The sequence below is a fragment of the Schistocerca americana genome, chromosome 5 (genome assembly GCF_021461395.2).
Source record: "Schistocerca americana isolate TAMUIC-IGC-003095 chromosome 5, iqSchAmer2.1, whole genome shotgun sequence".
Lineage (NCBI taxonomy): Eukaryota > Metazoa > Arthropoda > Insecta > Orthoptera > Acrididae > Schistocerca > Schistocerca americana.
The window spans coordinates 677,749,344-677,764,131 of NC_060123.1; the positions used below are offsets into that span (position 1 = coordinate 677,749,344).

General features: G+C 37.5%; 1 protein-coding gene across 1 annotated transcript in view; it reads left to right on the forward strand.

The window, feature by feature from the left end:
- Positions 1-14,788, forward strand: part of LOC124616628 (Down syndrome cell adhesion molecule-like protein Dscam2) — a 375,675-nt gene that overhangs the window by 346,779 nt on the left and 14,108 nt on the right. The window contains exons 32-33 of the mRNA XM_047144953.1: positions 1,264-1,336; positions 11,251-11,418. Coding sequence (XP_047000909.1) covers positions 1,264-1,336; positions 11,251-11,418 — 241 coding nt within the window. The remainder of the gene's footprint in view (positions 1-1,263; positions 1,337-11,250; positions 11,419-14,788) is intronic.

Here is a 14,788-nt window from a genome sequence, read left to right on the forward strand (position 1 = left end):
TTGATCATTATCAAGGAAAGCAGCAGTGTAAATAACAACAAATAGCAGTCTCTTGCCATTGTTTCGCTAATGAGACGATTCCTCTTTATTGTAAGCGGCGGTACCGCGCACAAAAGCAAGCCTTGCCGCGAGCGGCGACAGGCCGTAAACACGCACTATCAGAATGCGACAAACAATGCATGACACAGTACAGTAATGCATCTTCAGCTTAGAGTAACGTAAACACGTATAAAAAAGAAAACGGCACTTATCAGATCAAAGCAAAATAAGCGATCGATTCAAACCAGACGAAGCACGTGAAAAAGGAAGGGTACCCGTATAAATACGGACGCATAGCAATGGCTACCTGGTAAAGCTTAACTGCTAAACTTACGACTCGAACCAAACTACTGTAGCTGTATCGTCATTCATTCGACCTAAATTGTGTCTCATATTACAATGGACCAACTTTGTTTCGATTTGGAGGTGCGGCGTAAAACTTTTCTCTCCCCTTGAGTTTCGAGTCTCAAATTTCAGGTGCGTCTTAGATTTGGGAAATTTTTTTCCCCTTTATTTCTAGTCTCATTTATCAGGTGCGGCTTAGATTCGAGTGCGGCTTAGATTCGAGTCAATACGATATATGTATATCACTATAGTTGTGTATATATGTACAATGTTGACTGTTCTCTTTTTGCATTTACTTCTTCATAATCATTCCACCCCCCAACCTCTCCCTCCCCCCCCCCCCTCTGCTCCCCTCCACCCCCCCCCCCCTCTCTCTCTCTCTCTCTCTCTCTATCTCTTTCTCTCTCTCTCTCTCTCTCTCTCTCTCTCTCTCTCTCTCTCTCTCTCTCTCTCTCTCTCTCTGTTTTGTTAATTACATCATTCATTTCTCTAACACTCAGTCCATTTCTGCTTCTGACTGTCATCATCTCTGGAATGAAGCTGGCACAGAACTTACATTGATAAGTTATATATATACAAAATCTCTGACATCCTACTCCGTCTGGCATGTCTCTCCTCCACCTCTCATCTGTATCTTCCTTCATTATCAAGGCAGATGCGTCCATCTTACCCCAGGGTCTGACATTCCTTTGTAACCGCATTCTCCAAGGAAGTCCCTATTAGAAAACTGGAATAGCATCATGTATTTCATATTTGTTTACTTGTAGTACTGATATATTACACACTAATGGTAAGTACTGGACAGCAATTCTTTCTTATTATTTTGTAGTTTTCTCACATGAATTTTCATTTTGGTATATTTATGTGAATTTTTTTCAGCAGAAAGAACCGGAATACACTAAAGTGAGAAGAAAAGGTGGAAAGCTCAGGGACCCACACTCTGAAAGCCAAGGTAGTTATTTTCTCTTTTCATATACAGTTTAATATCTAGAGTCATCAGATGTTATATAGAAATACATGTAAATTTAGCATACCGACTCATTTTATATTTACATATTTAGCTACTGTAAGCTTATCTACAGTGCTTCCATAAAAAAATTTAACATAGAATCCATTCTTCTACACTGATGGAATTACATGATGGTCATATGTAAGTTAGTAAAATTAACCACAAATAATACAGATAATACAGCTGTCAACTTGACAAAATCTCATACTGTCAGCAATTTTTTTTTAACCTTCCATGGATCACAATTATATTTGCTTACATATAATTTCATTTACAAAATAGTGCTTGTTTTTGTGACTGTGTGACTCCATACTGATCACTTACACTATACAAATTTCTTTTACATATATTTATCTTATAGTCTGGTTAAAATTACTTGTTAACTGATGTCTTGTCACTTGACTTTCCTGTGTTGTCACACCAGCTGCTGGCTGCCAACTGATTATAGGCGGCACAAAAAAAACACAGGGGATCACTTTTTTTTGACTCCCTGGAACAAGTCAGCAACAGAGACCTAAAATAGTAAATAGCTATTTAATTGCAACATAACTATAAGAGTTGAGCTTCATTCCTTGGTTGTAATCGGTACATATCAGTAACCTTCATGTCGACTGTCTTTTGTTAACGACTGCCAACAGCCTCATAGATATACGGTTTAACCAAGATAAATCAGGCTTTGTTCATGTTCAAATGTGTTCCTTATTTGTAGTAAAGAATATGAACTTAAATCAATCCAACTGTAATACAATTGAATGAGTGGAAGATAAATGACATTTAAAGCATTTACTAAACATCTCACACCGTGCCTCATGTCAAATCATGATTTTTTTTTCTCCTTAATTCTGTCCTGCAGTTGTTCAATAATAGCATACTAACTTAAAATTCATTAAACTGTGAACGCGAGTCGCACATTGTGTGGTATGTGGTGAGTGGGTCATGACGTGACCAAGTGCAGGGCATGAGCTGACAGGCATGCCAGGGCAGAAACCATTGACAGTTGTGTCTAAATTGCAAATTTTTCAGAGTAAATTAATTAAGACTTGGACTCAGTGATTTGATATTATTTTGATATTTACCGTTGTAACCAAGATAGCTGACTTGTGTTTAAATCTCATAGTTTAACTTTTTTAGATGTAGTCTTCTTTTATTTTATTTACTTAGAAATAACCCAAAAAGATGATTCTTGGATCAAAATGTTACTATTTATATTAAATTTAAAGGGCCTATATATATTTTTTTACTTTTTAGAAGGTTTTTGTGTCAGCTTTTTTAAAAATGCGAGTTTTATTTCAAGCTTTTTAAACTTAAGCAGTGATGATGATTCTAAATCAAGTCAGAAAAAAGTGAGCTGCTATTGCACTCTCTCGAGTAATTTTTTTTTTTATCCGATTTCATTATATATTCTGTAGCATATATCAAGAGATCATGCTGGAGAAAAATATTTTTACTTAGTTTAGCTAACAAAATTTAAATGGCTCAATGGACTTTCATGGAACGTAGCTAAGAACCATCCTGATTAAACCAGCTTTTGTATAAAAACAGAAAAAAAGAAAAAAGAAGAAAAAAAGAAAAACCTGTATTAAAATAAGACCTCTTATTTGGGAGCTATGATGCCACAGACAGATATACACAGATTAAACTTATAATACCCCTCTGCTCGTGTCGGGGGTTGATTAACTAGCTGTTCCTGATAATGCATTGCTGTGACTCAGTGTGGTTAAATGGAAATGAAAGAAAAGAAAAAAAGCACATGTTTCTAATATGTATGGGAATTTGATATACACCCCAATCTCCTTCTATCCCACATCTCTGTACTACTTCTTCTCCCCCTCTCTTTGCCCATCTCCTTCTTCCCCCTATCTCACTCCATTACCTCGTCCCCCCCTTTCTCTGTACATCTTCTCCTCCCACCTCTCTCTCTGTTTCCTCCTGCTCCTGATCTCTCCCCCTCTCTCTGTCCATCAACTCCTCCCACCTTTCTGTGTCCATCTTTTGTTCTCCATCACTCGCTATCTTCTCCTGCCCCATATCTGTCCATGTCTTCCTTTCCGCTCTCTATGTCCAGTTCTCTTCTCCCCCCTCTCTGACCATGAACATTGTTTGCTGTAATTGCAAATTCAGATTCTGTAGAAGTGATACAATCATCAGCTGATAACCCATAAACACAACTTTTTTGTCTTCTAACAGCATTCAAAGCAATTGGTGGTGGTGAAGACTTAATATTCTGTACACATGAACAGCAACATTTTAATGGGCTGGCCTTGAGACTGTTGTCAAAATTTCAAAGCAATTGATGAAAAAAAGATATAAAATTTTGAGAAAATGAACATCTACATTTTTATTTATATAGATCCTGGACACATGTTCACTGACCAGCTACAGTGCAACTGTTTGAATGTTGTGGCTGGTAGCAGTTGAAAACCTGACATCATAATCACGAAAACTACTGGCATATGCTGATATATATCAAGCAGAACTAGGGAGAAAAGTAACACTGGTATGGGGACAGACACTAGCACCTGTTGCCCTTTTATTGTTGTGATTATAAGAAATTATGTTTTAAGAACCTGAATTTCAGAACAGATTTTGTAAAAGTTTTCACAAATAGAAACTTGTGATTTCTATGACTGGGAGGGTGGGGGGATGTGTCCATTGGGGGGGCTGGTATGGCTGAAGAAGTGTGTCCCCGCACCTACAATTTTAGAAATTGAGCACTTCGCGTTATGCAGAGAAATGTTGGCTGCAGCCACCATGAGATATGATGAAACGTGAAATACCGTGTTGACAGTTGATTTTACGTTACCAGTGACTGACCTGCAGAAAAATATGTGTTTTGTAAGCCTGAATCTAAACTCGTTTGCTAATGTAACCACAGCTTCATAATGTGCAACGTACTTGAGAAAACAATGGTCAACAACCTGTGTCAAACTATGAACCACGCTCGCTAATCTCTGCGAACAACTTCAAGAGAGAAAAATTTCAACACGAAAAATAAACTTCATTGGTACCTGAAACTATCCACACACTGGCTACACATGCTGATGTGTTACCAACTAATGAGCAGTCCTAGTTGGCACATGATTGCAGGTTATAGGTGATATAGGCACAGCATGTAGAAAGAATAAAAGTAAGGAAATGTTTTTTTCTACATTTCTCCAACTATTTGAGAAGAGCACCTTTATTCTGCACTTTGTGTATTACTCACTTTATATGCATCGCAGCAGTCATCCAGTTCATTTTGTTGACTTTTATAGTCCCTGGATACTTAGTTTCCCAACTTCACTCACAGTAAACTTTTTATTTTTGCAAGCAACATTTCCTTTCACTTAATGCAAAAGTTTACATCACCATGTCTTCTCATTCCATCAGTATTTTATGGCCTTGCCAAAGCAGTCGAAATGATGATTAGCTGCCCTCATCTTGTGGAAAGAATCGAGATTTTTTACATATTTCTGAATACTTCTGTTCTTGCGCTGCATATGAAGACAAGAGTGTCCTGTTTCACTTCATTCTTATGTTTTTTCTTTACCCATACAAAATATGGTCATTTCACAAATCACAAATGTGGCTGTGGTTTGCAGGGCTATTTTGTAAACTGGTATGAGAGGTCCTCCCTCTCAAAGTATTTCTGCACATGCACACAAATTGTTGCAGTTGGTCTTTAAACACAGTTCCTTGTCTGGCTTTCTTTTTTGATGTGTTTCAATCACAAATACTGGTTCTTCTCTTTCTATTTCATATTTCACCAGTTGTAACCACACCAAACACACACACACACACACACACACACACACACACACACACACACACAATGGTGGTAATGAAATACACACATTTTGTGCACAGCACTAGCCAAACAATGAAAGTGAGCTGTCCATTTGTTGTGGCAGTATGGCAAAGATGAACAATTTGGGCATGACATTTAGTGCTCGGACTATAGAAAACCAGCTCCGACATGTGGAAGTGTCAAACAAAAAGGAATTTTAATCAGACTTCAGTTTACATCCAAATGTATTAGCAAACATCTCTGCAAACATCATCATCACAAAAAGAGAGAATGATATTAGTTGCTCCTAAATTTCTACATGGAGTAGAAGTTAAAAGGAAGGAACATTAAGGTTTATAATATCTTAGACATTAAAGTCGCTAGAGAGGGAGCACAAGTTCAGATTAGAAAATAATCGCAAAAGAGTTCTACTAGCCTCTTGCAAGGGAACTAGCTCATCACTTGCGTTAAACGAGTTAATGAAACCAATGAAATCCTACAGCAGAATGGAACTGTACCCAACTCCTCTCAGGTATGACCAAGCCAGGTGGCACAGTGGTTAAGACACTGCCAGCTAAACTCCTGTCTGGCAGTCAACATTTAGAATTTCATGGTTCCCTTAAATCACTTAAGGCTAGTCAGGATGGTCTCTTTGAAAGGCGCATGATCACTTTCCTTCACTATCCTTCCTGAGTATGATTTTGTGCTCCATCTTTAATGACCTCATTGTCAATGAGATGTCAAACTCAAATCTTCTTTCTTCCACTTTAGTACAAAATCAGTTTCTTAACCTTTTTGCCACCTTGTTCAGTATAGAAGGAATTTATGTTTTGCTCCTAATGCTGGAGACAGCTTCGTGAGGATGTCTGTGGCATTAGGAGACACAGAAACATTCCTTAGGCTATGGCCAACGCTCATATAACTAAAATCATAAAGGATGCAAATGCCAGACATGAAACCCTTCATTGCATGATTTCAATCTGCGTCAAAATTGCTTTTATGGTCTGTCAACTTAATTGCTGTCATAGTACACTCAAATGAGAACAACATTCCCTACTCATCACTACTACCATAGTGGTGCCAACGGCCTTGCCGCAGTGGTAACACCGGTTCCCATCAGATCTTGCTTGATGTCGCTAACAAATCCTGCCAAGTGTGAACCTTGTGCTGCAATATGCTTCCTACTTGCAGTAGGTATAACACCAACTAAAATTTTTTTGCAGATCAAAACGGTTTACAGTAAAGATGTCACAAACAGAACAAGTATGTTTAAGTGGTGCAGGGAGTTTAGTGGAGGTAGAACAAATGTTCATGATGAACAGAGGAGTGGAAGACCTTCCATTTTGGCTGATAGGTTGGTGCAAAAACTTTAGGAAACTGTTTGTGAAGACCGCCTGTTGACAGTGGATGAAATTTCTGTGTTGTTTCCACAACTCTCCAGAACTTTCCTATATGAGACGCTAACAGAAATGCTGGTATACCAGAAACTGTGTGCAAGATGGGTCCCAAAACAGCTGACATAACAGCACAAGTAAAATCGGGTAAGGAGCGCCTGCAACTTTCCTGAGTGACTTGATTGGATGGTGAGGATGTCTGAGCTCTTTTGTGACTGGAGACAAAACATGGGTCGCTCACACCTGGGACAAAAAGACAGTCATCACAGTCACGTCACACCAATTTCCCCTCTGCCAGAGATTCAAAACTATCATTTTGAGCCAAAAAATCAAGGCTTCAGTGTTTAGGGACCCAAGTGGCACCATTTTGGTCAAATTTCTGCCTCAAAGGGTTGCACAACCATATTGTGATGCACTAAAAAATCTCAAAAGGTGCATTCAAAACAGGGAGGGGGAGGTAGATTCTGACAAGTGGAGTGTGTTTGTTGCATAGTAATGCTTGTCCTCACATGGCCTTAGCCATTGGGGTGCTTTTGGAGTCATTTGGTAGGGATATTTCAAACATCCCTCCCCTTGTCTGCCATTGTTCCCCTGACCTTGCACGTTAAGGTTATCGGGTTATCGCATTTTCACCTCCCAGAAGGCATGCATAAGTGAAATTAAATATTCAGCTGACAAGCAGGTAGAGAAAGAGGTTCTGAAGTGGGGTAAGAAGCTGGCAGAAGAATTCTTCGAGAAGGGCATTAGGAAGTTTGTGCAATGGCTCACCACATGCATTGATCAGGATGGTGATTACGTGGAAAAATAGTCAACAAGTGTGTCAACAATATCCTGTATTTTTTTCACATACACTTTTCCTAAAAAAATATAAAAATCTAGTACACTAACTTTCTGGACATGCCTTGTATATTCGAACTTCGAACATGTTCAAGATTTCTGCTGCAAACCAATGTTAAAGATATTGGTCTGTAATTTTGTGGTCAATTCTTTTACCCTCCGACTTCTCTATAAAAGGGATACCTATTACTGTGTCCTCCATAGGGGAGTCTATGTGACAGTGAAATGACAGCATATCTGTGTAATACTCCTCCATGAATGATCCCTTAAATGCAAAGTTTAAAACTTCAGCTTTCCTTTTGTTGTCTTCTATGGCAACACCAAACTAATCAGTGAGTGACTGTGTGCAAACAAAACAGCTGACAGAGCAGCACAAGAAAATGACCTGCTTAGTGGTTTTATGGTGGACCAGTTACAATGTAATTTGATAAGAAAAAGAGATTACCTTTTTCCAAGTCAGTTGTTATCTGTTATTGGACAACATATTTATTTTCAGCTGTTTTAAGTAGAAATGGTGTAAAGCAAAAGACTCTGGTTAACGTAACTGATGAATGCTATTATTAGCAATAGTTTGAATAACATGCAAGGCAGTTTATAAAAGTTATAATTCACTTAACTGAAATACAACATAGCTCATTCCTCACCTCTAAAGTTTCATATTAATGTTCAGCTGCATCAAACCTAGTATGTGATTGGAGCATTTAATTCGGAACTCAGAGTTAACTGCCTGTATTGAAACTCATTTGTTGTGCACATGAAACTAATAATTGATTTACCTGTTTGTTTCTAAATGCTTTGTGCTTCAGAGTCTGAGTTGAGAAATACAAGTAAGTGTGTGAACGTTTGTACAATGGAAAAAAGAAAGTAACAATATGATGAAAAGGGTAGTTGCTACTTGCCATATAGTGGAGATGCTGAGTCACACATAGGCACAAGAAATGACTGTCACAAAGTGGGCTTTTGGCCAACAAGGCCTTCATCGGAAATAGAGACAACATACTCACTGCTCAACACCCCCCCCCCCCCCCTCTCTCTCTCTCTCTCTCTCTCTCTCTCTCTCTCTCTCTCCCTCCCTCCCTCTCTCATCACTCAAAGTAGAATTCCAGAATTTCATCACTCAATCACTCACCATCCAGCCTATACAATATCAATGTCCATCCTTAAGTCACCCATATTCACAATCCTGAATCCCAGTGATCATTCCACTGTGGACAGGCCATGTGAAATACATGCCTCATTAACCCACCCACAACCTCCTACAGATCAGTCAAAGGTGTTTCCCATCCTATCAAAGGTTGGACCATGAATAAAAGCAACCAAAAATATGCTAGATTTGCTGTAATTATTATAAGTCAGCTGAGCTCAATTCATAAATGTTTTCAACAGCTTAACATGGTTCCCTATATAATATTTATATGTCATTTTCTGATTACTTGAAATGGTTACCTCTTCACTGCAATCTAAAGATTGCAGTATTGTCAGTAGTATAAAAAATTTCTGTCTCGATTGCAAAGTATTTTTATTAACACATGATTGGTTTCGATACCTTATGCAACAGCCTCAGACATAAAATGTGTGGCTAGTGGCATGAACTGCAGAATCATAAGCAGTAGATAAAATAGCACCAACCAATATGATGAGAGGCAAATAGGAACTGTCTGTGAGGCAATGGAGTTAGAGCTCTGGCTGAGTACATGATTCATTTGTTTAAACTGCCAAAGTGAGACTAGTATTGTGAGACCATAGCTGCTGTAAATAATTAAGTTCAGCAACTTTTGCGTTTTGTGTCATTGCAAGTATTGGAGACAATAATAGCAACTTGAGCATATTTTCTGTATTTATTTTTTAATCTCTTATTGAATAATATCATTGGGCAACTCAAGTAATAGAAAGAGAGTTCTATTTGCTCAAAACTACACACTGATAATAATAAATTATGTTCAGGCATGCTCATCTTGCAGACAAGTCTTTTAACAGACTTGCAGCCTCACAGAGTAGGGTTTAAGGAGGAAGATAATGATTTCGTGCTGTGTCAGTGAAAAGGTCATTAGATATGAAGCATAAGAGTAGATTGGGAAGGAGGGGGTTGGGAATTGGCTGCAGCCTTTTCAAAGAAATATCCTAGTATTCCCCTGAACTGATTTTAAGAAAACCTATAGAAAACCCAAATGTGGTTTGTGATTTAAATGTCTCTCCTTTTTAATATGAGTCTAGTATCTTAACCACTGAATTAAATTTCCACTTTTACATTTATGGACAGAAAAATAAGGCCTACTCTTTGTAATTGCCCTTGGTACAAAAACTGGTGAATTACACTATGATGGTTATTATGTACCACTTTTGTAGTGACGTAAAATGCCTCAAGTATGTAGAAGTTTATTTTAAAAGTGAATTGAGGTTGGTTTTTCTTGACAAGGAATTTCTTTTTCAAAGATAAAATTTTATAGGAAACTTAATAAGTGTAGACAGTGTAAAAGAATAACACACTTATTGTCAGTTAAAATATTCCATGCTATTGCACAGATTCATATACATTGTATGCACTCATCTATGTATGAACACCATCCACGTACATATAAAACTGACTTTCTTTAAGCAGAGTGATCTATTCCACATCATTATAATATTGTGAAACTGATGTATAAAACAAATAACTGATCCTCATAATAACTTAATTCCTTAAGTTATTTATATAACAGCTCTCACAGACAGTCCCTTTATTCTTCAATAACTTGAAAATTAACTGCTCATCAACTATTTTTAAATTTCCATGTTGCAACAACTCATTCTGAGTCTCTCTGTATTATGTCTGTTAAATGTCTGGGATATTTTGTGAAGCCAAAATATCATATTTTATGGGATATTAAAATTGTGTAGTTTTATTCAGCTCTGGAATCAGAGTCTATTTCTCACAAAACTGGCACAAACACATACAATATAACAGTGTTGAAAACTTTTTACTGCTCATGGAACATAAAGAAACCAGACAAATGTAAAAGCTCTGTACATAAGGTGAAATGAATCTCCAGTTTCTAGAAAACTGTACTTTTAATTTGGACTAATAGAAAGCCTATAATATCAGCTATGAAGCAAATGAGGTAATGTGGCAATAGCTCAAAGAAATGGTGCTTCTTTTAGGTACTAAAAAACCACTATTGGACTATCGAAAATCAAAATTAATAATGCGCCATACAAGCTCAATCCTCAGTGATGTGTAACTTATTCTAGATAATTCCCACCTGCTTGTTTTTCTATAAGCTGGATAAGTTACTACCCATTGTAAGTGACAGCTGGAGAGAACAGGATGCCAACTATGTAGGAAAAGATAGATTGCTACTTATCATAAAGATGATATAATAAGTTGCATACAGGCACAATTAAAGGACACTTACATAAAGCTTTCGGCCACAGCCTTCATCAGCAAAAGAGAAACACACACCGTTCATACACACAAGTAAGCACACCTCATGCACAAATGACCATCATCTCGGGCATGAGGTGTGCTCACTTGTGTGTATGAATGATGTGTGTTTCTCTTTTGCTGATGAAGGCTGTGGCCGAAAGCTTTATGTAAGTGTCCTTTAATTGTGCCTGTCTGCAACTTTTAATGCATCTTCTTTACAGTAAGTAGCAATCTGTCTTTTCCTCCATTGTTGATATTCCTACCTGGAGTTTCCATTGGTAGAACGGAATGTCACCTTGAGTACACCGTGACTCATATTTACAAATAAATATTATGCTGTACGTATGAGCAGAAGAAAGAGTCTCAAACAAAAGAATGTTACAGGCATTTGGGAAATTACTGTTCCCAAGTTTAGGACACTAGTATTATTTCTGATACCAGACCAACATTGTTTCAGAATCAGACAACCTTGGAAGCACTGATTCGGAGGTTAAGAAGATTTTAACACTGCACCTGCCTATTTCAGAGTACGATACATTGGGCAGTGACTCAGAAGGAGAACTTCCTGGGGGCCAAGTGGCAGCCAGTCAGGAGCTTGTTTCTTTCAGACATAGAATGGCAAGAGGTGAGATCCACGGTACGCAAAACACTCCATTTTTCACTACAGTTATAATTCTTTAAACATTATTAATACAGTACTATAGCTAGAACTAAGTGTACAAAGGTTAAGGAGTACAGAAAAATAAAACAAGGTTTGTTTGCACAGTAGAGGTTTCAATATTATCATTTTATAATTGTGCATGGATACTGTAGACAGCATCTACAAGATTTCTTTACATGACCTTTTATTACCAGTAATGGAGTCCTTGAATTTCTTTTGTTGTTTACTGTGCTGTTAAAAGTGTTTTGTTACAACACTTGAAAACTGCAAAGCTCAGTCTAATTGCTCCATCATAGTTCAAAATATAAATAGTAAATTATTTATGCACTAAGATATCAGAATTTCTCATTTCTTGCAGGACTGTGGTTTATTGCTTCGTAATGCCCTCTGTGTGCTATGTTATTGTGTTGTGGTCTTTAATCTGAAGACTGGTTTGGTGCAGCTCTCCACACTAGGTCAATCCTGTGCAATCCACTTCATTTATGCTTAAGTATTGCAATCTACATCTATTTGAACCCGCTTACTGTAGTCAAGTTGTTGTCTTCCTCTACAATACCTGCATCACCCCCTCTCCTCACAAACACACACACACACACACATACACACACACACACACACACACACACACAAACACACACAAAATCCCTTCATTACCACATTAACTATTCATTGATGCCTCCAGATGTGTCATATCTATCATTTCTTGTGATCAGATTGTTCCATAAAGGCTTTTTCTCCGCAGTATGATACTGTAACTCTTCATTAGTTTCTCAATCTACCCATTTTATTTTAAGCAGTCTTTTGTAACACCACATTTCAACAGCTTCTGTTTTTTCTGACATGATCATGGTTGGAACAAGTGACTGTGAAACTGTTAAATCTTAGAGATTTTTTTATATAAAATCCTTTAATAGTCCAGATTGCAATATTTTAACAAACATTGATTAATTATTCTGGCTGAGCAATAAGCCATCTTCAGATCAGTTAATGAAGTAAGTGCAGTGTCTCAATCATAACACTGGGTGAGGACACAATGTCATCAATACAACACATGCTTGTGCATGAAAGTGACCACAGATAAAGTTTTACATATTATAAATTGACGAAAAATTACATAAATGGTATCTTCCATATTCAAACATTTATACAAATCACACACATAGTGTAGCACCATTGTACCACTTAATAACAGTGTTATGTGCCCAATACAGAGCAGTGAATGGAGTTGCAATCATAGTGTAGTGTCAATCAACAACAGTCATGAGTGCCAGATCAGACCACTGAGCAGCTCAGTCTGCTTGTTGCTCTGAATTGGGCACACATTACTGTTGTTGACTGATACTATGTTATGGCTGCAAGTGAGTTCACTGCTCTGTATTGGGCACACAACACACAATATTAAGTGCTACAACATTACTGTACAGTATGCATGACGTTCTTACATGTTTGAATAAGAAAGATACTTCTTACATGATTATTCATCAATTTGTAATGTGCAAAACTTTTCTTGTTGTCTCTTCCATGCACAAATATGTGTCATATTGATGGCATTGTGTCTTTGCCCAGTCTTATGATTAGACACTGCATTCATTTTGTTAACCGCCCAGCAGACGTTGGTAATCAATGATTTGAAAATGTTGAAATCTGACTATTTAAAGATTTTACTAAAAAAATCTTTAACATTTAACATCCTAAGCTTCTATTCTCTTCTTGTCTGAACAGCTTACCATGATGTTTCATTTCTGTACAAGGCTACACTCCACACAAATATCTCCAGAAAAGACCTGCAAATACATTTATACTCAGTATTAGCTGATTCCCCGCCCCTGACAAATGCACGCACACACCACCACAAGCCTCCTCACATGAATGCATTTCTTGCTGTTGCCAGTTAGCATTTCATAATCTATTTCAGCCATGGTCAGTTCTTTTGTCCCCCAAATAGCAACTACTACATTTAGTGTCTCATTTTGTACCAAATATATTCAGCATTACTCAATATAATTCAACTATGCTTCATTACCCTTGTTGAATTTTATTCAAGTTCATCTTACAACCTCATTTCAAGATATTATCCATTCTCTCCAGCTGCTCTTATAAGTCTTTGCTATGTTTGAAAGAATTACAGTGTTGTTTCAAACCTTATAGCTTTGGATTATACAGTGCAGGCATTCAAAGCTGGTATTCCCATTTGGTTATATGTTTATGCCCTGTTCTAAGGCAGGTTTCTGTGCAGGATAGGCTATAGCCCTGCCTCACTCTCTTCTCAACTACAGCCTACATTTCAGTCTGGTTTCTGTACAAGTTGTGGGCCATCCTTTGCTTCCTGTGTTTTATCCATGCTATCATCAGGATCGTAAACAGTATATTCCAGTTAATCTTAAACATGGCTGCAAATTTCAGTTAAAATTGCCAAAAGCTTAATCTAAATCTATAAATGCTATAAATTTGAGTTTGCCTTTTTCTAAACTGTCTTCTAAGATAAATAGTGTTAGTATTGCCTCCCATGTTCCTATATGTCCCCAGAACCCAAACTGATCTTGCCCAATGTTGGTTTCTACCAGTCTTTCCATGCCTCTGTAAATAATTTGTATCAGTATTATGAAACAACATTTACACTTCCCAGATCCTGCCTTCTTTGGAACTTGGAGTATTATGTTCTTTCTAGACATCTGAGGGTGTTTCACATGTCTCGTACATCTCGCATAGCAGATGGAACAATTTTTTTGTGGTTGGTTCTCCAAAGTATCTTAATAGTTTTGAGAGAATGTCATCTACTTAGTTTTGAGAGAATGTCATCTACTGTTTGTCTGTATGCTGTGGTGTTGATGTTTCAGCACAAAGTGTCAACATGCACCTCTCGACATGAGCAATAGGCAGCTTCATCTGGTCCGTGGATCAGGTGAACTGATGAATAACTCAGGAGTCCCTAGTAGTACACTCCCTCTGGTTATCCCCCATACTCAGATAGGAGCTGATGAGCAGAGGCCAGAGCAAACAGAGAAGGCATTCCTTTGATGGGACTTTAGTCAGCACATCCAGTTAAGAAATGAGTAAATTGGTGACTCCAGCTTGTGTGGTCGCTCCATTTATGTACCATGCTCTCGTAGAAGGCAATGATGAAACAGATGAGGTGGTTATTTGACAAAAGATAGAAGACAGATATTCACATGGTGTATTCTAATATACTTTATATATCGTACACAACAGTAGATAAATTGAAGTTTATCTAGATTATTGCACGATTGCTTTATCTGAGAATATTATTACATCTGTAATAAATATTTTTTAGATATGTCAAAATGAAAATTGGATGTGTGGCAGTTTTCTAAAA